Source organism: Silurus aristotelis, assembly GCF_946808225.1.
Source record: "Silurus aristotelis genome assembly, chromosome: 19".
NCBI lineage: Eukaryota > Metazoa > Chordata > Actinopteri > Siluriformes > Siluridae > Silurus > Silurus aristotelis.
The window spans coordinates 6,328,260-6,356,056 of NC_139592.1; the positions used below are offsets into that span (position 1 = coordinate 6,328,260).

Below are 27,797 nucleotides of genomic sequence, written 5' to 3' on the forward strand. Positions count from 1 at the left end.
TATCCTTCCTTTGTTATTTTCTATTTGTTTGTTCTGATTGATTACTGTAGTTTCCAAAAACACAATTATAAAAAAGAAAGAAAAAGAGAAACGAAAAGACATTTTTTGAACTGAATTTTTTTGAACTGAATTTCTAACCTTTTCAGTGTGTATTAATGTAATTCCTGAAACTATATGTATGAAAATATTGCTTACTTATTTGTGTTTATGGTTAAAATATTCAGCATCTTTGTATAATACAGTGTGAAGCTAACCCTTCTCTCTCTCTCTCTCTCTCTCTCTCTCTCTCTCTCTCTCTCTCTCTCTCTCTCTCTCTCTCTCTCTCTCACTTTGCAGACATTTATAGTGGTAAACAAAGGGAAAACGATCTTCCGCTTTAGTGCCACACCTTCCTTGTACTTTATAAGTCCTTTTAATCTTCTTAGGCGAATAGCTATAAAAATTTTAATACATTCATATCCTTTCAATATGCTTCTTTATTCAATGTTCTATGACATCTGGAGAAATTACAGAATTAATAAAGCTACATCCTCTGTTATGGTTAGGCATCAAATTCTTTTAGGATTGCAATGTGTGTGTATTTGTTTAAGTGCATGCCTGCAGTTTTTACATGGCCACAGAAATGACATAAAACAGGTGGGAAAGAAGCTGGGTCTCTCCCCAGGGAATTGCATTTGCAATAAAACGACATCAGCAATTGCAGGTCAGCAACACTTTACAATGTTTTTTTGATGGCGTTTAAAAAACGACTTCCTGTGCATTAATATTTGAAATGTGAGGAATGGCTTGTTTACACTGCCTTAAGCATGCTGAATCTACTTTAGCACAGAGAAGATCCAGCACAGCTGTTAAACCCAGCCTGTGCATTAGCATGATTCCCAGGAGTGATCACTGTGCATGTAATGAGTCAAATTCCTGGAAGAGATGAAGCAGATTCCAGTGTTGGATTATTAAGTCATTAAGCTGGAAACTATTTTCAAAACTCTGTGCCTTTAAAGTACCAAAGCAGGGGTGGCGAAATCAGTAACCATCACTCTTATGTCATTTATTTGGTATGTATTTTTCACAGTGGTGTAATGTTATATTTACAGCATAAACCACTGATTTCACATCCCACCACCTGCTGCACTATGAACATCATCTTTCTTTTAGTGAGCACAGATGATCTTTTTAGAATAGGCAACATGTATTATTATAAAAAACTGCCATGTCACTCATCTGCTAACTTACAAACGCCTCAAAATGCAACATAGTGACAGAAATAAAAATGACTTGCCTTTCACAAATATCTTTTAGGTACAATATTAGAACAGGATATATTATAAATCTGCTAGCCAAAACATTGTTCAGTTGGTCAATGACACATTTGTTAGAAATGCTTAATTGTTATATACTCACTTCATTTAGTTGGTATTAATACACTAGCTAGTTTGCTGGCACATTAGCATTTGTCCCTCCCTGCTTATTTACTTACAACTGAGTGGTTATATTTTAAATCTCTGTAAACTTTGTGATATATCATGAAACTCATGAAACCTGAGTTTCGGCTGTGAATTTAGTTAAGTCCTACCTAAAAAACATAACATAAAAAAACATAGCTGGTTTTCACAGCAACCTACAGAGTGAAATACTGCTGATTTAATCTAAATAACACAATTATGACACAGTAAATATAGATCTACACAGTGAAGGTTTAAGGACATTATCTTTTCCGACATTATTCGTTTGATCAATATTTAGCTCAGAATTAGAAGTTAAGAATGGGTACTGTGTGCGTATCCTTCTAAAGGCTTTTGGCCGTGTTGCATTATTTGATGGTTGATGTGGCATCAATCCAAACCACCAGAAGCATTAAAACTGTCTGGACAAATAATAGCATAAGCTTAAATTTATTCATATGCCATTTTTTGCAATCGATTCCGGGTTACATATTAAAGTATTATTTGAATATTATAGCATACAAAGCTTTAAATATCTGAAAATCTGAACTACATTGACCTGTATGCAGTGTTTTTCTCTGTCAGTTATTCCAGTTTGCCTTAACAGTTTCCCACATTATTCAGCATGATCATAATGTGTACGATTTTGACCAACTGTGTGTTCATGACGTTTAGTAATCCTCCAGAATGGTCCAAACAAGTAGAGTAAGTACTCCATTTCTCACTGCATGAACACCACTATAATATATATCAATGCTTGAAATGTTTTACACAAAATCAAAAAATAAGGCTGGCAAGTGTGTATTTCTGTATATGCTTGAGAAATCTAAATTGAACCATATGCATGAGCTCCTCAGGGTAGCGTCTAATGTCTGGCCACACTACAAGATTTATACAATCCTACCCAATGTTAAAAATGTGAGAGACTCCACAGAAAAATGGAGAAAAATTATCCTGGATCGTTTTTCAGTCCTCCTACACTACAAGAATTGCTCAGAATAAAACACCACTCTTCCAGATTATGCTTTCAAACTAAAAAATAGATTAATGTTCCCAACTCCCTAAAACTGTGATCTCTCAGAATTTCTTATGAAAATTAAAACACCGGTTTGGCTGTCAATTGTAAATGTGTTCTTCAAATATCGTCTAGAGGTCAAGAAGTAATTATTGAACATTACATATTTTTATTCATAATGACCACAGATTTAATATTTAATGGCATTTTAAAATAGGAAAACAATTTGGGATTAAATCAAAATCTCTTACAAGATTTTAGAGGAATTTCTTTATTACTTCTTGTGCTACATCTAAAGGTTTGTCTATAAAGAGTGTTTATCTATCAAAAATCAATAATGCTAAAAACCCTAAATTACCCAGTGGGTCTTTAAAGAACAGTTGTTGAATCCTTGTGTAGTGTGGCATGAGATATCCTTTTTTTTTGTTATCTTCTAAATACACAATGCGCTTTAAAGCCATTCAGTCCACATTTCAATTTTTTTCTTGTTTGCATGTTCTGGATAATTAGGCACTTGTTCGCAATACTCTTGTCATGATTGGGTTTTTACTTTTAAAATTGGATCATTACAGATATTCATAAGCTCCTTGTCACTCTCTTGTATATAGGTACACATTCACAGGAATTTATACGTTCGAATCAGTCGTCAAAATCATTGCTCGTGGCTTCTGTATAGACGACTTCACATTCCTGAGAGATCCCTGGAACTGGCTGGACTTTATGGTCATCTCAATGGCGTAAGTATTTTCTATCACACTCTACTGTTGATTGCAAAACATTGGAAAATGTTTTAATGAATAAATAATTGGTCTGAGTGCAGTGATAGAAATTCAATATTGTCACAGCTTTATAAGAAACAAATAGCTGTGAACTATTATAAGGTTATAACACTAATTATACTATTTAACACTAACTAACTTATTACACTTAACAGAGGAAGCTCCTAATTTTCTTCTATCCATCTAATCACTGCTTAACAAATAACCTTTGCTATCCATTTATCACTGCTCCATTTTTCCGAAGTTGACCTTTAAACTAATCAAGTGTGGGTGGGGCCTATTAGAATATTCTTAATTTTTAATTAATGTAATGGATGCTTATTTTTTGCCTTTTCTGTCTACAAGAACAAATATATTAATACATATTATAGATTATTAATAATATAAGATATATATTATATAAGATAATTATTTTAGTGAAAACAGTACAGAAGAGGCTGAGTAGAATAATATGCCTGTCCTCTTCAATTTCTATTTTATCTTTCTCTTTAATGAGTGTGGTGTGCATGTTGTGTGAGTTCTATATAGTATGTTTACTTTAAAAGTGTTCCAGCAAAACTGTTTTTTGTCCCTTTTCCTGACAGCTCCTGGAAAGCCATGGGCCATGCTTTGTTTTATATTTCTTTTATTTCCCACACATAAGTCTTTGTTTATGGGTTCATTTTAAAGTCATAAGATGGAGAAATGCTTTCCTTGATGTGGGAAAACTAGCAATCATGTCAACTGTTATTAGAATCCTAGAAATCTTATTATGGAAATGATTCAGCCTGTTTATGGCTTAATTTCATTATAACTGAATGTTCAGTTTTAAATGGTATAATAAAATGTATTCACATTATACACACATTTAAATCAATCTTTCGTTTGGCCCATTTACATTGTAGGCTTCTGTGATATGTTTTTCGGTTTGAATTCACTATTTTGATTTCTCTAATAAGGAAATCAATACCAGTGCTTAACTCATGTGCCATGCTTATGACTTATTTCACTTAGAATTTACCCATAAACAAGGAAGCAGTGTCTTTGACTTAAATGCTGTTTCCTACTGTGTCCTCCACGTGAAATAACACATTATAAAGTAAATACAGGAAAAGAATCATATATAACTGATACATGGCTTTATTTGATTGCACAGTTTTGGTTTTCCTCACTAAGTGCATATAAATCAACTTTTAATATGGCCATAAATGCATAAACTTTACAAATAGCAATGGTCTTGACTAAAATAAAACAAATAACAGCACCAAAGTTCTGCTTGCCATAGATGTAAACCACAGATGGACATGCTCCACACAAATCAATAGTCTTTTTCGATTCTTGATCTGTTGAATTATAAGGATAAATTTTAATCTGACCTAAACCGGAAGGTTGATCAGCCCTTACTGTAATGTCTGCCTGTGGAACTGAACCATTGTCCTCGTTTCTCTGTGTAACTTTGATTTGATTATTGCAGGTATATAACAGAGTTTGTAAACCTAGGCAATGTCTCAGCTCTGCGCACGTTCAGAGTTCTGAGGGCATTGAAAACTATTTCTGTAATCCCAGGTAAGAGCATGTGTGGATGGGAGGGGCCGGGTCAGTGTTAGGTGTGTGTGTGTGTGTGTGAGTGTATGCGTGTACAGTACGTGCGTGTTGTTTCTTTTCCTTTTCTTTTCTTCCCCCCTATGCGTGGACAGGCTCTGTGAGTGGTGTAGTTCCTGGTCCAGTGGCGTGCTGGTGTTCTTGCCGTGTTTGTGGTGGTCATTGGTGTCTGTGTGTGATCCTCCCTTATTTCAGATATGTAACAGAATTTGTGGACCTGGGAAATGTATCTGCGCTGAGAACGTTCAGAGTTCTCCGAGCATTGAAAACTATCTCTGTCATTCCAGGTGAGGCCCAATTTAAACACTGAGGCTGAGTTTTGCGGTTTTTTATTTTCCTTTCTGTTTCCTTTTTTAAGTTTCATTTCACTGTTATGATTTTAGCAGAGATTACATTAAAAGTGACTACTTGTCTTTCTCTTTTTGTTTTTATTTTCCTTCCACCTCCAAAAAAAATCAAAAATGGTACTTATACATTTTTGATAGGCTTTGCAGTCTACTATTGCACTATGGTCAGAGTACACAGTACACAATAAAGTAAATACTAAAGTGCAGGACAAAATCATGTAAGAAATGTGCATTTTATTATATACTGTGTATATATATATATATATTTATATACGCACACGCATTTTTGAGAACGTCGCACACACACACACACACACACACACACACACACACACACACACACACACACACACATATAAATGTGTGTGTGTGTGTGTGTGTGTGTGTTTGCGACGTTCTCAAACATGCGTGTATATAATATACTATATTGTATAAAATATAATAAGGTTCAACTAGGATTTTATGTTATAGTATAGTTATAGCACGCACACAGGCACACACGCGCACACACGCGCACACACACACACACACACACACACACGTGCACACACACATATATATATATATATATATATATATATATATATATATATATATATATATATATTTATATATATATATATGTGAGTGTGTGTGTGTGTGTGTGTGTGTGTGTGTGTGTGTGTGTGTGTGTGTGCTATAACTATACTATAACATAAAATCCTAGTTGAACCTGCAAAACGTATTCATATACATTAATATACATATTTATATTAATATATTAATGTAATGTTAAATAATTGTTAAAATAAATTTATGTGTTAACAGTGGGATAAAATTCTAAGCACTTAGATTCAGCATACAACATACTCGACTCTACAATTACTGACAACCTACGAAATAAGAATGAAACTGAAATAAAATTACATTTTATGTATTTATGTATTATGACAAATTATGGTTATACTGTCTATAAAATATTAAAATAATTATGCCATTATATACTATTGACATATATGAATGATTGTCTCTTTTAAAGAATATAAAACATTTTAGAGACCATTTTATTTTTAATTTGTTTTTTTTTATTTTATGGTTTGTTGCTCATTTAAAATCCAGCAGAGCAAAATCTAAGCATAATACAACAAATGTAGGAAACAGTATGAATAAAAAAACACTCAACAGCAAATTATATTATTTTGTATTTTGGTTTTAGTATTTAAGCACCTTAGAACAATCTTATTAACTTTTAAAACGTTAAATGTTATAACTTTCATAACTTTCATACATGCATGTGATTTCATAAATAAATATTAAGCTGAGCTTTAAACTAGAGATAGAACTTTTATTTATTTATTTCTTTTTATGAATATATATGTATGAAATGTACAGTAACAATGTAAGGTAAAATGCAGAAATATTATTCCATATTAGATAATATAATCTGTAATAAATTATTGTTTTTTGTAACTTTTTTGTTTGTTTCTTTTACGGCTTTATTCAAAATCTACATTCCAATAAACTTTTTAGTGAACTTCTAAAAATATACTTTTTACTTATTTATGAAGACTGCCAAGCCTAGATTGGGGATATATTTTATGCTGCATGATGCTTCGAAAGACACTTGCTTTTATAAATATTATAGCCCAGAATGAGCTTGGTTGACATATTTAGCTAATAAAAAAAAAAAAAAAAAAAAAAAAGGAGTTTATTTTATTTGTGTAGCGGCCTGGGAAAATTATTTACATTTTGTGATTCTTGACATTTTTCTCTATATATAGCTCTGAAATGTAGGAAGTGAAATATGAGTCTCTTTTGCTTTAGTCTCAACCACAAGCACAGGTTTTCCATTTTAAACTCCCATAAGTGAAAAGGGAAAAGATTGCATTTAAAGGCTGCATTTTGCATCACTGACATTTTAAGAATCTGTATCTTATTACAAACTGATTCAATCATTACTGATGGTCTGTTTCACTATATGGCATGTGACTCTCTGATAAAATCATTAAAGGGTTATGTTCACTGTGTGAGAAAAATCACATTCAGGTTGCAAGGTTATAGACATCTTTAATCAGACTGACTGTTTTTACTGATGCATTTGTTTGACAAATCAATTTGTGAATGATCTTCACAAAAAGACATCAATGCAAATAAAAAAAACATTTACACATCATTTTTGAGAAATGTTATTATAATTTGTGATGTAAGTAAAATAAATGTCAGTGTGTGTTACAAACTAATCAAATCTATAATAATTCAGTCACAGTAACATCCAATCGACTTTCCCAGACCAGACCACATTTAAAATAAATAATAATTTAAAAAAAAGTAAAGAAAACTGGATACTTTCAGATCACTTACAAAATTAAAATATAAATAAAAAAAAAATTCTGGTGTCTTTTATGCTTCATGAGCAAGTAGCAGGAAACAGTATAATATAATGATTTGTGCAAGTCATTCTCACAAATCACTCAAGGTCATTTAGAGGACTCGAAATCATGCTAAGGGCAATATTTTCAGTTTTAAGAAAATATTATTTATTAGAATTTTTAGGAAAGCTTGTTACTTGTGCTTAGTGCTTAATTTTGACACAGTAAAGTAAAGAGGTTTGGGGTATGGGGCTTTGCACTTGATATTACAAGTCCAATGGAGCTGCATCAGGTGTTGGACCGTGTGCAATCAGCCTTAGGGTTTAAATGCCCTGCATGTGATCACTGCTTTGTTCCCTCTTCCTGCATGCTCTGCTTTCCCTCTGTCACGCCCCCCCCTCTTGCTGTGCTTTAAATATGAATGGATGTCAAATACTTATTAAAAGGGAGTCCTCTCTTTTGGTCTTCATAGATCACAGCAATGAAACTTTCACAATACTGGGACCTGTATGTTGCTTAAATGTGTGTTCATGCATAAAATTTAAGATCGGATTACTATATTACTCCTGATTCTAATTTCTGATTGGCCAGAAGGTGTTAAGTTATTTTTAAAGTAGTTATGCTCAATTAAATATGTTATTTTCTTATAGCATATTACATTGACGATAACTAATTTTGTGAGGAGAAGTATATTTAGCCTTTTTGGATGAAATTTGCCCTTTCTCATTTCCCATTTTTCCATTTCTCAGTAACAGGACAAGGCGTTTTTTTTTATTACATAAGATAGAGAAATAAAATCAAAACAATGGCTCTTTATAGCTGCTATATTATATATAAGCGAGGATAATACACTAATTGTGATGATAAAAATATACAAAATGTACATAGTGAGCAAAAATATTTATTGTTTGCAATAGAATTTGTAATGGGCTGTAATTGATCAACATTTGGTCAGCTTTATTTTTTTTTTTTTACTTCATTTGTTTGTCAGATGTTTACAGAGGGAATGAGGATAGAAAGAGATGACTCCCAAACAGTTACTGTGTAGTCGTGTGATCATATTATATGATATAATTTTTTATGTAAGTGTGCTTTTGTACTTATAAAGGAGGTCAAGGCATGATTATAAAAATTGGTTTAAATGTTAAGTTAGTGGACTTTAAACATGGAAAATTATACCCATAGGTGAGTGTGTGTGTGTGTGTGTGTGTGTGTGTGTGTGTGTGTGTGTGTGTGTGTGTGTGTGTGTGTGTGAGAGAGAGAGAGAGAGAGAGAGAGAGAGAGAGAGAGAGAGAGAGAGATTATGAAATTAGCTGCACTTTTGGCTCTTTTTAAAACGTTTTGTCTTTCTTTCATGCCTTGAGAACCCTTTCGTTCACATCTGGCAGTTGAACACATACACAAAATTTCTATACTTTTCTCTTTGCCTCTGTGTGTGTGTGTGTGTGTGACATGTTCACCACCACCCAGGTCTAAAGACCATTGTAGGCGCCTTAATCCAGTCAGTGAAGAAGCTGTCGGACGTGATGATCCTCACCGTGTTCTGTCTCAGCGTGTTTGCACTCATCGGCTTGCAGCTTTTCATGGGGAACCTGCGACACAAATGCGTTATCTGGCCCATCAACATGACCGAGTTATACCAGGCCAATAGCAGCCACATCTTCAACTGGAAAGAGTACATCATGAATGAGAGTGAGCAAAACATCATGAACCGCATGCCCTAAAAATGCACACACTCTCAGATTTGACCTCTATGGGTTTTGACAGGAGCTTTAGTAATTGAGGAGATTGATTTTATTCCTGGAAGGGATTCAAGTGACTCAGAGCAAACTGTAATAGAAATTGAGAAGTTTGGGGGACAATTATAAAGGATGTTGACCTTCAGGCTGAAAAATGTTTAAGTAAATACATTTTCTTACTGCACTTAAGTATCATTTAAATGGATTTGTACTTTGCTTGATTATAAATTAAGTGAAATTCTCTCTCTAACGTTATTTATTACTAATGTTTAAAACATTAAATCACATTCATTAGATGTGATTCCATCACAAGCAACTGTATATTTGATGTATTGTTTTTATTCTTAAATGTAGAAGGTTTTTTTTTTTTTACCCTTTTTCACTTTCTAATCACTATGAACTGTGTTAGCATTAACTGTAAAATAAAAATGTATGGTTTGTCTAAAGCAGGGGTCTCCAACCTTCTGTACACCACAGAAGGGTTTTGTAAAGACTCGTGCAGACTGGTTGTTGGGGGAAGGGGCTATTTTATTCACACACACACACACACACACACACACACACACACACACACACACACACACACATTATTTTACACACACACACACACACACACACACACACACACACACACACACACACACACACACACACACTAATTGTATTTAATGTGTGATTAATGCAGCATGCATTTCTGTTTGCCCATTTTTTATTTAAAATTAAAATAAATAAATAAAAAATAGGCAAAATTACTTCCTTCAGCACAACATACATTTCACATTCACAATGTCCTTTCTTTACTCATATTTTTTTATATATATATATATATATATATATATATATATATATATATATATATATATATATATATATATAATTTCACCGAAAAATATTTTTATTAAAATCACCACAGCGTAAAGAACACAAAGCATCAGTTGGCGCTCCTGGATTGATTCAGGATCTAATCACTTTCTTATTGCGTTCGTTTGAACCCAAACCAAAGATTTGGCATGAATTTAAATCAAAGACTTAATAATATTAATAATAATTTATTATATATATATATATATATATATATATATATATAATAAACCTCTCTCTCTATATATATATATATATATATATATATATATATATATATATATATATATATATATATATATATATATAATATTGATTAATAATTTGAGCACATTTAGTAATATGGACATTTTACTATTAATTGAGTAAGCTTTATTAAAATATCATGGACAACCTGGAACTGGATTGAAAGTCTTCTTACCCTGATCTTTTGTACTTTTAATAGCACTTGAAACAACTGGAATTAACTGGAGTATTTTATCTGTTTCTCATCAGCCAATTTTTACAAACTCCCAGGAAGCCTGGATGCTCTGTTATGTGGGAATGGCTCTGACGCTGGGTAAGATTATTTGTAGTCCCTTACTCTCTGCCCAGCAGTGAATAAAATTAAACATGGTTCATCAAAGGCCTAACTATCAAAAAAGTTCTTATTTAAATAATTGTGTGTGCTGTACAGAATGCTTATTGTGTGTGTTTCTGGTTAGTCGTTGTCCAGAGGGCTACACATGTATGAAGGCTGGACGCAATCCAAACTACGGCTACACCAGTTTTGACAGCTTTGGATGGGCGTTTCTTGCTCTTTTTCGCCTCATGACGCAGGACTTCTGGGAGAACTTGTACATGCTGGTAAGTGTGCACTATATTTTTTCGAATTAGGCTAAAATATTATTTGTTTATTGTTATTGGCAGTATTGTCAATCCATTGCAATATGCAATAAGCATTTTTTATTCGATTTTTACTCGTTGCTCGATAACCATAGTAAGTCATAGCTTATATAGTTATTTTTTAACGTGCCTATTCTAATTCTATTGTTGTAAAAAGTCATATTAATAAGGAAAGCTGTATAACCTCTGATAAGAGGTTTATTTACGGAAGGAGTCTCTAGTTTTAGTGCCTTGTGTTCAAGATCTTTTTAACTTCATAAGCAAGTTCAGGACAGATAATGCAGTTATTTCTCTGTCACAGAAGTTGTATTTCTTTTTCCTTTTCTATTTTCTGTCCATTCCACAACATTACGAAAGTATGCCAAATAATTTTTATTTATGAAAGGATGCGGTATGAATGAGCTAAAACTCATTGGGACATGCTATATATATATATATATATATATATATATATATATATATATATATATATATATATATATATATATATATATATATATATATATATATATAATCAAATAAAATAATCAATTTTAAATTGTAGCAGAAACTCCACTGTCACAGCACTCTATCATTGATTATTTTCCTATGACAACATCCTTTATCAAGTTAATTTCTTTTTTGAAATGTTGTAAGGCATACTTGGATTTTATTTTTTTTTCACAAACATTAATTGTTCTGTTCAGCAAAGAAGAAAAGCAGCTTGTTATTCCAGTCATTAAACACTATTTAAAATCATCTCATTTAAAAAATTTTTACAAGAAATGTCATTTTATGTAGATGCTGGTCAAACAACACAAGCCATCAGTTTCCTTCCTCCATGCAGAGAGTGAATGCAATACATACTTAAATAGTCCTGTGAAATGCTGTAAATCCGATTATATGTAGCAGTGAGTCTGAGCTGCTGTAGCTGTGTATGTATTCAGCCATGGTGCTGAGTGGAACATTGTAGGCTGCTCTGTAATGGCTGAAACACTTTAGAATACAGGAGCGACTGGGAAGAGGCATGAAATATTAACCTGCGGATTACAGCACAGGCGGACTGATGAGAAATGACTCCCAGATGGGAGCACGTAGCTTACCCTATTTTTGTTCCAAGCTTTGTTTTTTTTTTTATTTATTACTTTGTATTTATATTTGCACACTTTCATGTCATACTCGTCATCGGCCCCCTGTTTCTCTAAATGGCCACAGAGCTATATTTATTCCCACTCACCTCCGAATGATAAAGCTGTTTTCCAGTTGTTTTCTTATGGTGTTCAGTATGTCAGTTTTGGGCGTTTTTTTTTAAACAAGTCTTGATGCACACGCAAACCACCTCAAACTGTAATAATTCATGTATTTTTTTTATTATTAAAGGGAAGAAGATGGTTTTAAATGTTTTTTTAAATGCAACATATTTATCCATTATTACAGAATGCCTATTATCTGCAGCATTTCATCGATCTTATCATATGCATATTAATATGTAAAAACTACTCATGTACAAATATGACTATTTTATTAAATATTTATTTGGTATATGGGACCATGAATTAGCATGAGAATGAGAATGAAATGCAGAATGAGAAAATAGATATCCAGGATATTCAAGCTCCTTGACCTATAAAGTTTCATTATAATATTACTTAGTGACATTTCCTCTTTATTAAAACCAGAACATTTTAAATCTTCCACATATATTTCTCTAGCTATTGACAAAGAGACTGTGTTACATAAATGTCCTTGTCGCCTTAAAAGATCACATGATTAGGTAAGCCTTCCCTGTCTAAATTTTATTTATTCTTTATATTTCTGTAATTAGACATTAAAGAAATATCTGTGGCGAGTGGGTCTTTAAATTGTAAATAACTGAGATGTAAATACTAAAAAAATTACATACAATACAAATATAGATGTAAAAAAATTTGATCCTTTTTTAAATATTTATTTGTTTGCATCATTAGCATGATGGTGTCCTTGTAGAGGTTCAACTGTGAATCAAAAAATTATTTTTCCCAAGTAAAAGTCTAGCAGTTCTCTGGTTTCCATAGAAACTGACAATGAACCAATCAAAACTCTCAAATTATATGACTCAACTTGGTTTTCCAGGCCCAAACATACAAAGTCACCATTAAAAACCATTAAATGTAGAGAACCAGGTGTAAAAAGGTGATCAGCTCTACCACAGTTTAGGCCCCATCCTGTCTGTACAATATGACTGATTTGTGTTTGTATACAGAGAGCATGCAAAATAGGTCAGATAGAGAATCAGCAAAATGAAAAAGGATCTTGGCTTCTCAAAGGGCAGATTCTGATTACAATATTACTTACAGCTGGATTTTTGCTATTGGTTCCCAATATAGACACTGTCCCTCTTTGCTGCTTTAATTACCTATACTCTTCTGGGAAGATTTTCCACTAGGTTATGTAATGAGGCTATGCAGTTTCGGCCACATTCAGTCACAAGAACATTAGTGAGATCAGGATGTGATGAGAGTTGAGTGGACCTGGGTTGCAGTTCGAGTTCCAGTTCAGTTCTTCCACGCCTACTTTGGTAAATCCATGTCTTCATGGATCTCGCTTTGTATACAGAGGCCGTTAAAGCAGCCACTTATTTCCAGTAAAAGCTTATAAAAAAGGGGGAAATCACGGAATTATTAAATGTCTTATTTTTTTGACTATTCAAGCCACCCTATGGTGCCATCTAAGCCTTCCTACACAACACCTAAACATGTTTCTTACTTTAATAATTTGTTTGCACATTTTTGCATTTTACAGACTCTACGAGCAGCAGGGAGGACATACATGATCTTTTTCGTATTGGTTATCTTTGTGGGCTCGTTCTACTTGGTCAATCTGATCCTGGCTGTTGTAGCTATGGCCTATGAAGAGCAGAACCAAGCCACCATGGAGGAAGCAGCACGGAAAGAGGAGGAATTTAAAGCTATGCTTGAACAGCTTAGAAAACAGCAAGAGGATGCCCAGGTTACTATTATTACTGTATAGTGTCCTTTCTATGACTATAGCTTTTAGTAATTTGTCATGTTTTTTTTGTTAACATTTTGCATACATATGGAGTAATCGCTCGGGTCGGGGACTTTTGCAGGCGAACGCCATGGCTACATCAGCAGGTACGGTGTCGGAGGATGCAGCAGAGGATGATGGAGTGGAGAACCTGTCGTGTAGCTCCTCCGAGATGTCCAAACTCAGTTCCAAGAGTGCCAAGGAGCGCAGGAACCGAAAGAAGAAGTGGAAGCAGAAAGAGCAGGACAGGGAAAAAGGGGACTGTGAGAAGTTTGTCAAATCTGAATCAGATGATGGCAGCAAGAAGAGGTTCCGTTTCCCTGACAATCGCTTAGGCCGAAAGTCCTCAATTATGAACCAGGTGAGTCAGAGGACCCAACTGTAGACGTAAGTGTGCTCAAAGCCAAAAAGACAATTAGAAAAGGACATTTGTATTTATTGCGATTGTTTACTGTTTCATTATTATAAATGGTTCATAAGATTCCATTATTTCACTAGTCTGGTATTAAATAGTCTGACACAATAGTAATAGATTAGTTCTATCTATCTATCTATCTATCTATCTATCTATCTATCTATCTATCTATCTATCTATCTATCTATCTATCTATCTATCTATCTATCTATCTATCTATCTATCTATCTATCTATCTATCTATCTATCTATCTATCTATCTATCTATCTATCTATCGATCTATAGCACATTTAACAATGGACATTGTCCCAAAGCAGCTTTATAGAGATTATAGAAATCAGTTTGTTGCTTTATTTTTGAAGTTTATCATGATATTATAAAGACTTGATAGAATAGCTATGACTCACTTACTGTACCTTCTCTTAATTTTTATAAACTTTTCTGGTCCACTTCAGTCTCTTCTCAGCATCCCTGGCTCGCCCTTCTTATCCCGCCACAACAGCAAGAGCAGCATCTTCAGCTTCAAAGGCCGGTGCCGGGACGCCGGCTCTGAGAACGAGTTTGCAGATGATGAGCACAGTACTGTTGAGGAGTGCGATCAGAGACGCGGCTCGCTGTTCAGCCCATACCGTCGCAGCAGCTACAGTGGTTACCACGGAAAACACAACAGCACGGTGGATTGCAACGGGGTCGTGTCTCTAATCGGGCCTGGTCCGGGAGGACGCCTACTGCCTGAGGTGATAATAGATAAGGCAGCTTCTGACGACAGCGTAAGGACAGCTACGTGTAGATCAGTATAGGCACGGACATCTTTCCTCTCTGAGCCTTGGCTTTATTTTCCTTTACTCGTTTTTTTCCCTCTTTTTCACCTGCATTTGACACTATGATTATGGTTATTATTTTGACTTTGCTCTCTCTTTTGCCCTTTTTTAGTTTTGGGTTGAAGCTCGGTTACCAAGCTGCCTGTGGCTGCTGCCCTTGCCAGAATGAAAATGAGAATTATCACGTAGGAAAAAGAATTGCAGAAGATTTTTGCACCCAGGGGAAAACAGAGATAAATCATTGTGTACCAAGTACACAAATAGTTAAATAATTAAAAATAAATAAACAATTTAATAAAATGTCCACAGTTTGCTGGTTTACACCATATAACCTAATGTTATTTAGGACACTTGGTTTAATTAAACAATTTAACACTTACCCTTAAAGGTGGCTAGTATTTTACATTCCGTAGTTAGCCTAACATTCTCTGGCTTGCCACTGGTTTACACTTGAGGCAGAAAAGCAAGCATCTCACCCAATATGTGTTATTATACAGTTCAGTAGTAATCATAATGCTTATTAGTTTTTAAGTGAACCCTTATAACATTTGTACTCACAATTATTATCCGAAGAGTAACTAGCTTTCTAGCAAATATGGTTAATCATTCAATAATATAATAATTCTTCTAATGGTATCTAGTTTGCTAGTGAGCCTGGATAACTGTTCCAACTGCATTGTAGTTATACTAATATCAGTTTTAACTTAGTTTACACACTGTAATTGTTTCTATTAATCATAGCTAGGTTGATACATTAGCAAACCTGAAGATTTGCTAATATCTGGCTAAGTAGTGTTTTGTGTAAACTAGACCCGATTGCCTTTAGAAAACTAGCTATTATTAGGCTTATTACTATTACAGTGTAAACCCCGAACCAGAGTAGCACAAATTCTTGTTTAGCCAAATGTTAGTAGCACAAACTAGTTAGCAGAAAATATGCAAATTAAAACCCTAGTAAAAACATTTTTCCATGTTAATCTAGCTAGCTAGATAATTCATGTTTTGTAGGAAATGTCAGTTCTGTTCCACATGCTAATTTCTTTAAAGGTACTTTGGGTATTTAAATAAGTGTACTGGGTAGAAATAAATGCTCAGGATAGGAAATCTTGCTTCTGGAAGGTCTTACAATTATATATAAAACTATACACAGCAGCATTGAAAAAACTTAGTTGCCAATTTATTAGTTGGTAAATCAACTCACCTAATAAATTGGTAACCTTGTGTATATGTGCATAAAATATCTGGTAAAATTGCACTCAAAAGCACACATTATATCGTTATCATTTAACACAAGTAAAGGATAAGCATGCATGTTTCTTTAGCTTGAGATTAGCATTTGTCTTGCATTTGTCCTTCATTTGAATGTGTTCAATCGTCCTCAAACATTCTTCTCCTTCCTCTTCTTCATCATGTTTGTTTATTCATCGTGTAAAATGTATTTACTCGTGCAACTATGTTTTGTGGTCTTTCTGTATGTCTTCAAATGATCTCCCACGTATTGCTTTAAATAAGTGAAACCGAAATTTATTTTCAGATGCATTAATGAAAGATGGACATTAAGATGTCACTTCTGCATATGTCTGAGCACTTAGACCATTTCAACCATTACTGTGGTGTTTCAGGAGATTCTCACTGTGTGTCCAAAATGAACAGTAATGCACATCCTGCCTGCTTGATCAGGCTCTAGATCACATAATTGTCTGTTTGTGTGTGGTGCAGAAGAGGATGCACAGGCTGTATAAATCAGACAGCCTTCATATCTGATCATTCTGTCACACATTCTGTCTCACTCATATACACAAAAGAGTCATCTTAGCAAGTTAAATATTATGAGATATTGTCTCATGTATCTAGTATTTCTTAATATAAGATTACAATATTTTTATAATCCAAATATCAGCTCATTAAACATATTCCTGGACATAACAAGCTTGTAGTTTTCTATTTCCTAGAAATGAAAAATACATTTTGCTTTATTTAAAAAATAAATGCTTAAAATTGGCAAAAGTATATAGGGTATAGAGAAAATAATATTGTATTTGATAAATTATAATCTTATAATAGGATATATATAATACTTAACTTATTTGACTGGATTCACTTGCTACAAAGACTTTATTTTAATTATAACTTGTTTTGGAACAGGGCACAAACAAACAAGAGCTTCTTTCTCTTTTAATACTTTCAGTTTCTCTCTTCTTTCTTTCTCCTCTATCTTTCCCTTTTTATGTATCATTGATTTCAAACCCCACTCTGAATGGACAGTAATCTTCTGCCGCTCCTGACTGTAGCTAGCATGGTAGATTGCCGTTCTTACAGATCTCTGAGAGCCATTGCGTATCTTGATGCAGCATGAAAAAAAAAGACTGATGGATTATGGTGTCTATGGTTTTTTTCCCTTTGCTGACTCTTATGACTCTGAGTGCATGCTGATGCACGCTAACTGCTGGCCCTTTGGCATCCTGGATAGTGCAATAATACCCAGGCTTCTGAGATGGGGAGAAAGTAAAGCCAAATTGTGGACTGATTTAATTAACTGGTGATTTAGCAGGCTTCGAGCGCAGCTTCCAGACAAGGCTGTGCGTCATTGTGAAGAGCCTCTGTAAAAAGAAAAAAAACAAAACAAATATCTTCAGCTCTACTTTCGCCTTGTTGAAGCCTGCATGTTTTTGCTCTTTACTGTATTTTTGACTGACATTTCTTATGATAAAATTTTTCCTCCTGTGATGCACTCCAGACTGTGGTTTCTGAATGCTTTCAATTTAACCTCAATGATTTTTTTTCCCTCTTGACAGCCAACCACTGATGTTGAGATCAAGAAGAAACTCTCAGGCTCTTTAATGGTTTCTATGGACCAACTCAATGCTTCTTTTGGGCACAAAGAGCGAGCTAACAGCGTCATGAGCGTCACCAATACATTTGTAGAGGGTAGCTTTTCTTTCTTTCTTCTTTTACAACAAATTCACATTTGTATGTGACAAGGTTGTCTTGTCATTTGTAGTTAGTTTTTTGGTGGATCTAAGCTGTTCAGGTTTTTTTTTTTAACGATATACACTATATAGGCAAAATAATTGCGGACACCTGACTATAAGATTCACATGTGCTTTTAAATATTTCATTTCATTTTTAAATTCAAATTTTTGTTATAATAACTTCCACTTTTCTGCAAAGATCCTCCATTAGATCATGGAGTGTGGTTGTGGAGTTCTGTATTAAATCATCCTCAAGGGTTTTTGTAAAGTCAGGTACTGATATAGGGTGTGGAGGCCTGGGGTGCTGCCAGCATACTAATTTATCAGAGAAGACCTCTATAGCAGGCCACTCAAGCTCTTCTACTCTAGCCCATGTAAACTATAATCTCATGGAGCTGGCTTTGTGCACAGGGGCATTGTGATGGCTAGAACAGATTTGTGTCTTTCAGGTCAAGTAAAGGGTATATTAAATGCTATACCATGTAAAGGCATCCTTTATTATTGTGTGCCTTGTACTTTATGTTTATGTTTATGGCTGGGAAAGTCAGGTGTCCTAATACTTATTAGTATAAAGAATTGTTGGCCGAATTACATGTTACATACTAGGTTCTACTAGCAGGATTTTAAGGGAAGATAACTGAAACTAGGCATTTTAAATATGTTTTGTAAAATGTTGGTTGAAATAATACATGAACAGCCACCACAGGATTTATCAAGATTTTGATTTTATGTCTCATCTCTTTGATTTAAAGAACTGGAGGAATCCCAGAGAAAGTGTCCACCATGCTGGTACAAGTTTGCCAACAACTTCCTTATCTGGGAATGCTGCCCAATTTGGCTTAAGATCAAGGAGATCGTTAACCTGGTCGTGATGGATCCATTTGTTGACTTGGCTATCACTATATGCATTGTCCTCAACACTCTGTTCATGGCCATGGAGCACTACCCGATGACAAAAAACTTTGAGCAGGTGTTGTTTGTGGGCAACCTGGTGAGCATTTCTGTTGCTTCTTACTGTTTTTCTTCTTGAAACATAGCAAGTATAGTGAGACCAAATGAAAGAGCAAATGTTTGCAGCCCAGATGGTTTGTAGTAAAAACAAAACAAAAAAAATCAAAATACAGTGCAGCAAAACAAACACTCAAAACATGAGCCAAAATCGACAGAAAATAATTTCAAATATACATTTGCATGGTCTTTGAAGTCTCTAGACCTGATCTGTAGAATGTAGTATGTGACATCCAGCATAAACTGTACATTTGTAAAGAAGAATTGGGCAAAGATTGGCTAAACAGTTTGACAGGGAAATAATGAACACAGAATTATTACTTAAAACTTGAATTATTATTTAAACTTTTAATTATAGTAATAATGTGCACATGAAGAAGGTATCTGTGAGGCCTAAGATGTTTATTTATTGTAATGATTAATAGGTTGTAAGTGACATGACAACTGGTGAGGGAATAAGAGTTTATATCTGCTAATAATGGATAACAACTAAATTAATAATCGTAGTACATTAATAATAATTAGTTGTAATCAATTTGTTCTTGTGTCCTGTTCCATGTGATTAAATAATTAATAAATCGTTGAAGGCATAATGTCCTTCAAGAAAAGCATTGTGAGATGTTGGAAAATTATCAACTTCAGTGTTGATTGGAGGAATATATATATATATATATATATATATATATATATATATATATATATATATATATATATATATATATATATATATATATATATATATATATATTCTCCGTATCATTGCATCTCTCTGTATCTTCTCTCTCTCTCTCTCTCTCTCTCTCTCTCTCTCTCTCTCTCTCTCTCTCTCTATCTCTCTATCTCTCTTTCTCACACACACATCCGCTTTACCCTCCCAGCAGTCGAATTAATATTTCATGCTGCCTGATCGATGAGCTCCTGTAAAATGGTACCTAATATTATAATCAGTGCTGTTTCCTGCCCCCATCTCATTGAAGATAACAACTTCTAGATAAAAGACACAACCTGCTTATTGTTACATGATTGTCTATGTATCGGTTTTTCCCTCTTGCATTAATCTTTTTTTCTTTTTGCCTTTTGTGTGTCTGATTATTTATAGCTCACACACATTGTATTGATTACACTTTGTCACCTAAGGACCTGTGTGTGTATGTGTGTGTGTGGTTGTGTGTGTGTGTGCGAGATTCGAATAGCATTACTGTGACTGATATGCTGTAGTAATGAATTCTTGCTGCTGTATCCTGTATAGGCCAAAGGTCATACCTATTAATAGGAAAAAAAGGTTTCTGTACTGTATTTATAGTATATTTATATATTTAATTTGAGGTAGGTTGCAGTAAATTATTTTTGGGTTAAGGTCTTGCTATGGGCTAAGAGGCTATGTGATTTGAACTCATAATCTTCTGACCAGTATAGCACTGCATTTAACACTTACAGCGAGCATCTACTGCTATGTCTGCTAAATTTTCTATGTCTGTAGTTATTTGTTTTATTATTATTACATACTTTTTACTGCATTTTATCCATTGCACCAGTTTGGCACATATCCCAGTTGTGTACCTGGCAGATTAATCAGCTTTTTTTAAACCACCTAAAATAGGCAAGGGCAGTTTAATTGCTGTCTGATGATTTCCTGTAGATTGAAGCTGATGCTTTTTCACATAACAGTTTCTCTTAAGCTACTATCCTAATGTTAAGTTTCACTTGCTACTGGTGCACAGCTGTTTGGAGGTTAGTGATGACTGGATCAGGTTGTTCCAGGCTAGACTGTTCTGGCCAAGTTCAAGCCTCCTGCAGTCTGTTAGGGCAGAAAGATTTATTGCTGATGTCACAGCGTCCTCTGGTTACGTCACTGCACTCTCTTTGCCAATATGTGTTGAGTAAAATGCCTGGGATGTTACTGACTTATGGGATTGGGATACTTCATTAGGACTGCTACTGAGAGCTGCCAGAAAGCCCCCAAGCTTACATAGTCTTTTAGAACAGCAGGAGCTGTCAAAACGTCAAACGAGGCATGATAAGTGAAAGTGTATGTTTTATTGTCCATTCAATTAAACTAGCAGTGTGCTTTGACTGAGATGAAGATGCTGAGGATTAGACAGAATCCCATTGTCTATTAGCAGACGATTCAAGACATTTAAACCTCTTTCAAGAAGGAAATTGCTAGGATATAATCTTGAATGGGAACTGATCCCATATGAACAGCTAACCTGCACTAAATGCAACTTACCAACCTGTTATGTAAAGCTTTTATAATAAAGTAATCAATGTGATATTTATTAAATAAGAAACAAAATCATACATTTTATCAGTTCATACTGTATACTGTGTATATTTAATAATGTGCAATAACAGTTATTTGTGTTGTAATATTTCCTCACCAGCCTTTCAATTTCTGTGCAACTTAACATCTAAACTCTAAACCCCTCCACCCTAATGAATCCTCTGGAAAACCTTTAATATCTTAAGTTAATATCTTAAAAAACAAAGCTTTAGCTCTGACTGATACAAAGTGCTGATACTAGTGAATTCTTCCAGTAGTGACAAAAAAAGGTCTGATTACAGAAATTACATACTTTTTTGTTTTTTTCTGTTTATGTAGACCATCATGAAGCCACTGCGTAGGATGTTATTATGAACGTGATTATGTATTAGAAAGAGTGCGTTAATGTAAATCTTGTCACTACTAGAGATGCTCTTATTGAGAATTAATCAACACCTTCTGACAATTACATTTAAGAATGAAACTGCCTTTTTAATGCTCCAGATATATAAGGAAAATATACTAAGGAAAATAATTTATTCTGGTTTGTTTTCATGTAAGTCTTAATATGGGTAATAGGAGAACTTCAAATCACAAATATAATCAGAATATAATGTGTGTATTGACAACATTACTATTAAGGTATAATATTCACTTTTTTTAAACCCTCAGGTTTATTGTCACAAATGATGTAGTATGAATAAGTTAACATTACATTCACTACTTTCAGCCATGAAGGGCATTAAAAATCAGGTTTATAATGTTTGAATATTGCTGTGTCTTTCGCAGGTATTCACTGGAATCTTTACTGCTGAAATGGTGGCCAAACTGGTTGCAATGGACCCATATTACTACTTCCAGGAGGGATGGAACATCTTTGATGGTTTTATTGTGAGCCTGAGCTTAATGGAGCTTGGACTGGCTAATGTGGCAGGCCTGTCAGTGCTCAGATCATTCCGATTGGTAAAACACTCACCCATCACTCTATACTGTGTGTTAGGAATATAAAAGTCCTGAACACAATTGATTAATTGCTGTAGCTCTACAAGCCTCATTGAAAAGCATAATCATGATGCTTTAAAACAATTTCACAAGATGTTTCTCCTTGTTATTTATTCTTCTCTTAACTCTTGTTTGCTTGTTGTTTTATGCACTCTTTTATTTAGTTGCGAGTGTTTAAGCTGGCTAAGTCATGGCCCACTCTGAACATGCTGATAAAGATCATTGGGAACTCAGTGGGCGCTCTGGGGAACCTGACTCTGGTCTTAGCCATCATTGTCTTCATCTTTGCTGTGGTGGGCATGCAACTGTTCGGGAAGAACTACAGGGACTGTGTGTGTAAGATTGCTGAATCCTGTGAACTGCCCCGTTGGCACATGCATGACTTCTTCCACTCATTCCTGATCGTGTTCCGTGTGCTGTGTGGAGAGTGGATTGAGACGATGTGGGACTGCATGGAAGTGGCCGGCCAGGCAATGTGTCTCATCGTGTTTATGATGGTCATGGTCATTGGAAACTTAGTGGTAAGAGTTCAGATGTAGTCTTAATTTAGGGTTTTATGTATAAAAGCTTCCCATTTAACTGCTAAGCTTTTTTTCATGAAGAAAGTTGTAATTGTGACCTGTCTGTCTCTTCAGGTGCTAAATCTGTTTCTTGCCTTGCTGCTGAGCTCATTCAGTGCAGACAACCTGGCAGCAACAGACGATGACGGAGAGATGAACAACCTGCAGATCTCTGTTAACCGTATAAAGATAGGCATTGCATGGATTAAAGTCAAAATTCGTCAGTTAGTGGCTGTTGTCCTCCGGAGGAGGGTGGTGGATGAGGCCAAGCCTTTGGATGAGCTTTATGACAAAAAACTGAACTGCATCGCTAACCACACAGACCTCAACCGAGACCTGGACTATCAGAAAGATGCCAACGGCACCACCAGTGGCATCGGTAGCAGCGTCGGCAAGTACATGATCGATGAGGACCACATGTCCTTCATCCACAACCCAAATCTGACCGTATGTGTGCCCATTGCGGCAGGGGAGTCCGACTTTGAAAACCTGAACACGGAGGACTTCAGCAGCGAATCAGAAGCTGAGGGCAGCAAAGACGGGGTGAGTAAAATGATACAATTTTAAAGAATCTTACACAAACACTTGAATAAATGCAACGATGAATACCAGAGTGTAAAATTGTTACATTGTTGGTGTGTGATTATTAATGTTTATCATATTAGTATGACTTAACCCTGTTCACATCTGTTAGCTGGATGACAGCAGTTCGTCAGAAGGCAGCACTATAGACATTAAGCCAGAGGTTGAGGAAGCTGTGGTGGTGGAGGCAGTGGAGGAGTATGTCGACCCAGAGGCATGCTGGACTGAAGGTATCACTTAACCTACATAAGCACACACTTATATTGTTTGTGTATATAAAATGTAATTTATAGAGTGTTATTTGGTTATTAGATATGTCTTGACTTTAGTATCTAAACAATGGCAAAGGAAATCCTTTAAAAATGCTTGAACTGTTAAAGATTTAGTTTGAAGATTTTAAGATGTTGCAGAGTGCTTCATCAGTTTTGTAAATCTATCTATCTATCTATCTATCTATCTATCTATCTATCTATCTATCTATCTATCTATCTATCTATCTATCTATCTATCTATCTATCTATCTATCTATCTATCTATCTATCTATATACACGCGTATATAACAATATATAACAAAATTAGTGCCATTAAAATGGATTTTCGCTAACGTGTTATTATATATATATATATATATATATATATATATATATATATATATAGAGAGAGAGAGAGAGAGAGAGAGAGAGAGAGAGAGAGAGAGAGAGAGAGAGAGAGAGAGAGAGAGAGAGAGAGAGAGACATATTAATGCTTTACACCAATAATATCAACCATGACAAATGGTTAAAAAAATACAATTCATCAAAGAAATAAATGACGACTGTACAGGTAATGGTCTGGAAATTTTTTTTTTTACAAGATTACATCTTGATATTTCTTTTGTATAAATGTTTAGTCTTTTGTGCATTTTTACTACACATTTCCACAGTCTTAAAATCAGGTGTCAAGAAGTTTTTTTCAGCAACATTTGAAAGGTTTTCCAAAACCACTGTACACATACTTTTGTACATTTCCCAATCGATTTTACTCAGTAGTGGTAAGCCTCAGGACTCGGCAAACTACTGTGGAAAAACTAAGTGGAAAAGTTTGTCTTTTATTCAACAAGCTAGCCAGCTACCAATGGTGATTATAAAATGATATTGTATCAACTTTACCACAACAGCAAATTGTGTCTGTGGTAATTGATCTTAAGATAATGTGCCTATAAACATTAAACATATACAATTTTAAAGAGTGAAGGGATAGTTGATGTTCATGGTGTGAGCAGCCAGGTTGATTTGACATTAACATGGGGTTGAAGATGCCTTCCTGACCCCTGAATAGAAATTCTCGGTTAAAATGGCATATGCTTTTGTTTCTCTTAGCATCTATTACAGCATCTAACAGGGTGCTAATCTCTTGCTTTCCATATGGGACCCTAATTTTAATTAGTTTACAGTATATCTCGCCTGAATATAATGTCATTAAACTGTTATTAAGAGGGCATCACCCAAATGTGTGATTTGACAAGGAAACACACAGTTTAGAAGCCTTATGTTCTGAAAATGTAGTCTATTAATGTATTTTTTTTAACTAATGACATCAATAATTGTTATTTTCCCTGTGAATAGTTTTTTTGTGTGGTTAAGGGAATTGTTGTGATTTGCAGCTTGTATTGCGCGCTACAAGTGCTGTGACGTGCCTATCACTGAAGGCTGGGGTAAGAACTGGTGGTATCTCCGCAAGACCTGCTATCTCATTGTGGAGCACAACTGGTTTGAAACGCTCATCATCTTCATGATTCTGCTGAGTAGTGGAGCCTTGGTGAGTTCACACAAGGAGACACTGAGCATCCAGTGTTACTTATTAAAATTGATACGCCTAATGAATTTACAGGTTAGTGTGAACATAGACAAACACCTACAACTACAGCATTCCTGGCTCCACGTTTATTTAGTCTTAGTCCCTGTGTAATATGGAGTAATTGTGTAGACACTAACGTGAGGTGAAGTTCACTCACTCGCTGCAGAGCACTGGAGCCCGAAACACATCTTCACTGCTCTGCCATGTGATTAATGGACTGTACCGTTCATTAAACAGAGACTCTATTTTTGTTCTTAGCAAGGCTCTCTCTCTCTGTGCACCAGTAATGAATCCCAAATTAGAAACTAATGCTGTTCAGAAACCAGGACTTACACAAAAGCATTTTGGGAAGCTGACTTTGCTTTTGTTTAAAAAGAATTACAGCACAATTGCTAATCCTGCGTTTTTCTCACAAAACTGCTTTGATAATTAGTTTCACAAGTAACGATTTAGAATTAAAATTGAAATTGTAACCGAATCTTCTCAATCCTTATGGAGTACATTCATTAAGCTGTGTTGTTTTCAAATTTGTAGAATAGTGCTATAAAATCTTTTGATACTAATTAATCAGAAGGACGTGCAGTTTGTTTGCAAGGTTTATGTTAATTGTGTTTTTCGCATTACATACAGTTGAAACCAGATATTTACATACACTTCAGAAAAAACATTTTTATAATAACTTTATAATAAAAATACATAAAAATTCTCCCTCGCTCGATTCTGACATTTAACCAATGCAAAAAATATGTTAATATTTATTGATTGAACACAGAAAAAGTTTACTCTGATTTATTTATGACAGTAAAGTAATAAATGTTTTTGTGTTTTTTTCTAAAGTGTATGTAAATATCTGGTTCCAACAGTAAATACATTTTTAGAAAGTCGACATAGTCACCTAGTATGATATAGGTTAGTGCATTTGGAATGTTTAACATTTTTGGAAGATGTCTCCACCATCAGTGCGTTGTAACAGTTAGAGGTAAAACAAAATTTTCTGGCATTACTGATCAGTTTTATGTAAGTAATAACGGAGAACTAAAATGCTTTATGGATGGCCTACAGCATTAAATGTAAATATTTTTTGAGGTATGAGGGCTTTTTAAAAATTGCTAAGAAATTGCAAATCATTGACAATTTGCTGTTTGTATAAATAATGAATAATTATGTGCTAGGTGTGCATTACATGATTTTAATACATGCCATGGAGGCAAATAACCACCTGATCCAAAGCAAAGTGCATCACAAACGCACAACTGGCTGAGTGTTATTTTGTTTATACCATTGTTTCTTGTTACCATCAGTGACATGTTAAAATTGTCATTAATGGTTGTGCAAATTTTGTCTAACAGGGTTAAAACATTTTTGTTAGTTATTTTATATATGGATTAATTCTACCTGTTCTAAATAATATACAGATGAAGTAGTGATATAAAAAATTTTGATATTTCACACACCGTTTTTCATTATATTTCTTGTTATCTTCTCCAGTTTTTAAAAATTCAACTTTTGCCGCAGCACAAATACCATATAATTTAAATGAAATACAAAAAACATCCATTTGGCTTACTAAGGTAAACAGGAAATTGGTGTTTTACTATGTATGCAACTTCAACTATACTTTAATATTGTTACAGCATTTTATAATTCAGCACATTAATTTTCGAATGCTGATTAAACTGACTCAAGTATTCAGACAAACCATGGTATAACATAAATAAAACACTTAAGGACATTGGATAAATTGTAAAATAATCCAATCCAGCCAAATGTTATTTTTCTATAACAGCACTCCGCATGTCTTTCATTTCTCACTTACTTTTAGTGACTGACTTCTGCCTTATGATTTTTATGTAGGCTTTTGAAGATGTATACATCGAGCAGAGGAAGACTATTCGGATCATCTTGGAGTATGCTGACCGTGTGTTCACCTACATCTTCATCTTGGAGATGCTGCTAAAATGGGTGGCCTATGGTTTTGTGAAGTATTTTACCAACGCCTGGTGCTGGCTGGACTTCTTCATTGTGGACGTAAGTGTGTTGCTACGTTTCCCCTGTGTTTATCAGTGAGTGTGGATTGTTTAATGGCCTCACATATACACATCTTGTTGAGTGTTAGCTAGCTAAATATGCAAGCTGTTGTATGCAGATGATATACTTGACAATGATATCAATGAAATCCTATTCAGAATTAGATCATTTTCTTCCTTATATTGCCCCAGGGAGGTTTTTTCTAGCCATTATCATCCCATCTTGAATCTATTTCTAAAGAAACTTTATGACTAAACCCATTGTTAAAAGACAAATATACAAATAAAAAAAATTAATTCAGTTCAATT

General features: G+C 34.5%; 1 protein-coding gene across 6 annotated transcripts in view; it reads left to right on the forward strand.

Moving 5' to 3' along the window:
• The window catches only part of scn8aa (sodium channel, voltage gated, type VIII, alpha subunit a), a 55,249-nt gene that overhangs the window by 11,723 nt on the left and 15,729 nt on the right, over nucleotides 1-27,797 (forward strand). For 2 of the 6 annotated variants that reach the window (XM_083569561.1, XM_083569562.1), the window contains exons 3-20: nucleotides 337-455; nucleotides 2,055-2,144; nucleotides 3,063-3,191; nucleotides 4,687-4,778; nucleotides 8,980-9,201; nucleotides 10,605-10,668; nucleotides 10,814-10,955; nucleotides 13,755-13,961; nucleotides 14,083-14,361; nucleotides 14,872-15,153; nucleotides 18,033-18,165; nucleotides 18,962-19,200; nucleotides 22,270-22,443; nucleotides 22,647-23,003; nucleotides 23,118-23,585; nucleotides 23,737-23,854; nucleotides 25,268-25,422; nucleotides 27,316-27,489. In XM_083569561.1, the coding sequence (XP_083425687.1) occupies nucleotides 337-455; nucleotides 2,055-2,144; nucleotides 3,063-3,191; nucleotides 4,687-4,778; nucleotides 8,980-9,201; nucleotides 10,605-10,668; nucleotides 10,814-10,955; nucleotides 13,755-13,961; nucleotides 14,083-14,361; nucleotides 14,872-15,153; nucleotides 18,033-18,165; nucleotides 18,962-19,200; nucleotides 22,270-22,443; nucleotides 22,647-23,003; nucleotides 23,118-23,585; nucleotides 23,737-23,854; nucleotides 25,268-25,422; nucleotides 27,316-27,489 (3,444 nt within the window). Of the gene's footprint in view, nucleotides 1-336; nucleotides 456-2,053; nucleotides 2,145-3,062; nucleotides 3,192-4,686; nucleotides 4,779-5,009; nucleotides 5,102-8,979; nucleotides 9,202-10,604; nucleotides 10,669-10,813; nucleotides 10,956-13,754; nucleotides 13,962-14,082; nucleotides 14,362-14,871; nucleotides 15,187-18,032; nucleotides 18,166-18,961; nucleotides 19,201-22,269; nucleotides 22,444-22,646; nucleotides 23,004-23,117; nucleotides 23,586-23,736; nucleotides 23,855-25,267; nucleotides 25,423-27,315; nucleotides 27,490-27,797 lie in introns of all 6 variants that reach the window. The other 4 variants (XM_083569563.1, XM_083569559.1, XM_083569564.1 and 1 more) reach the window with 4 other exon arrangements.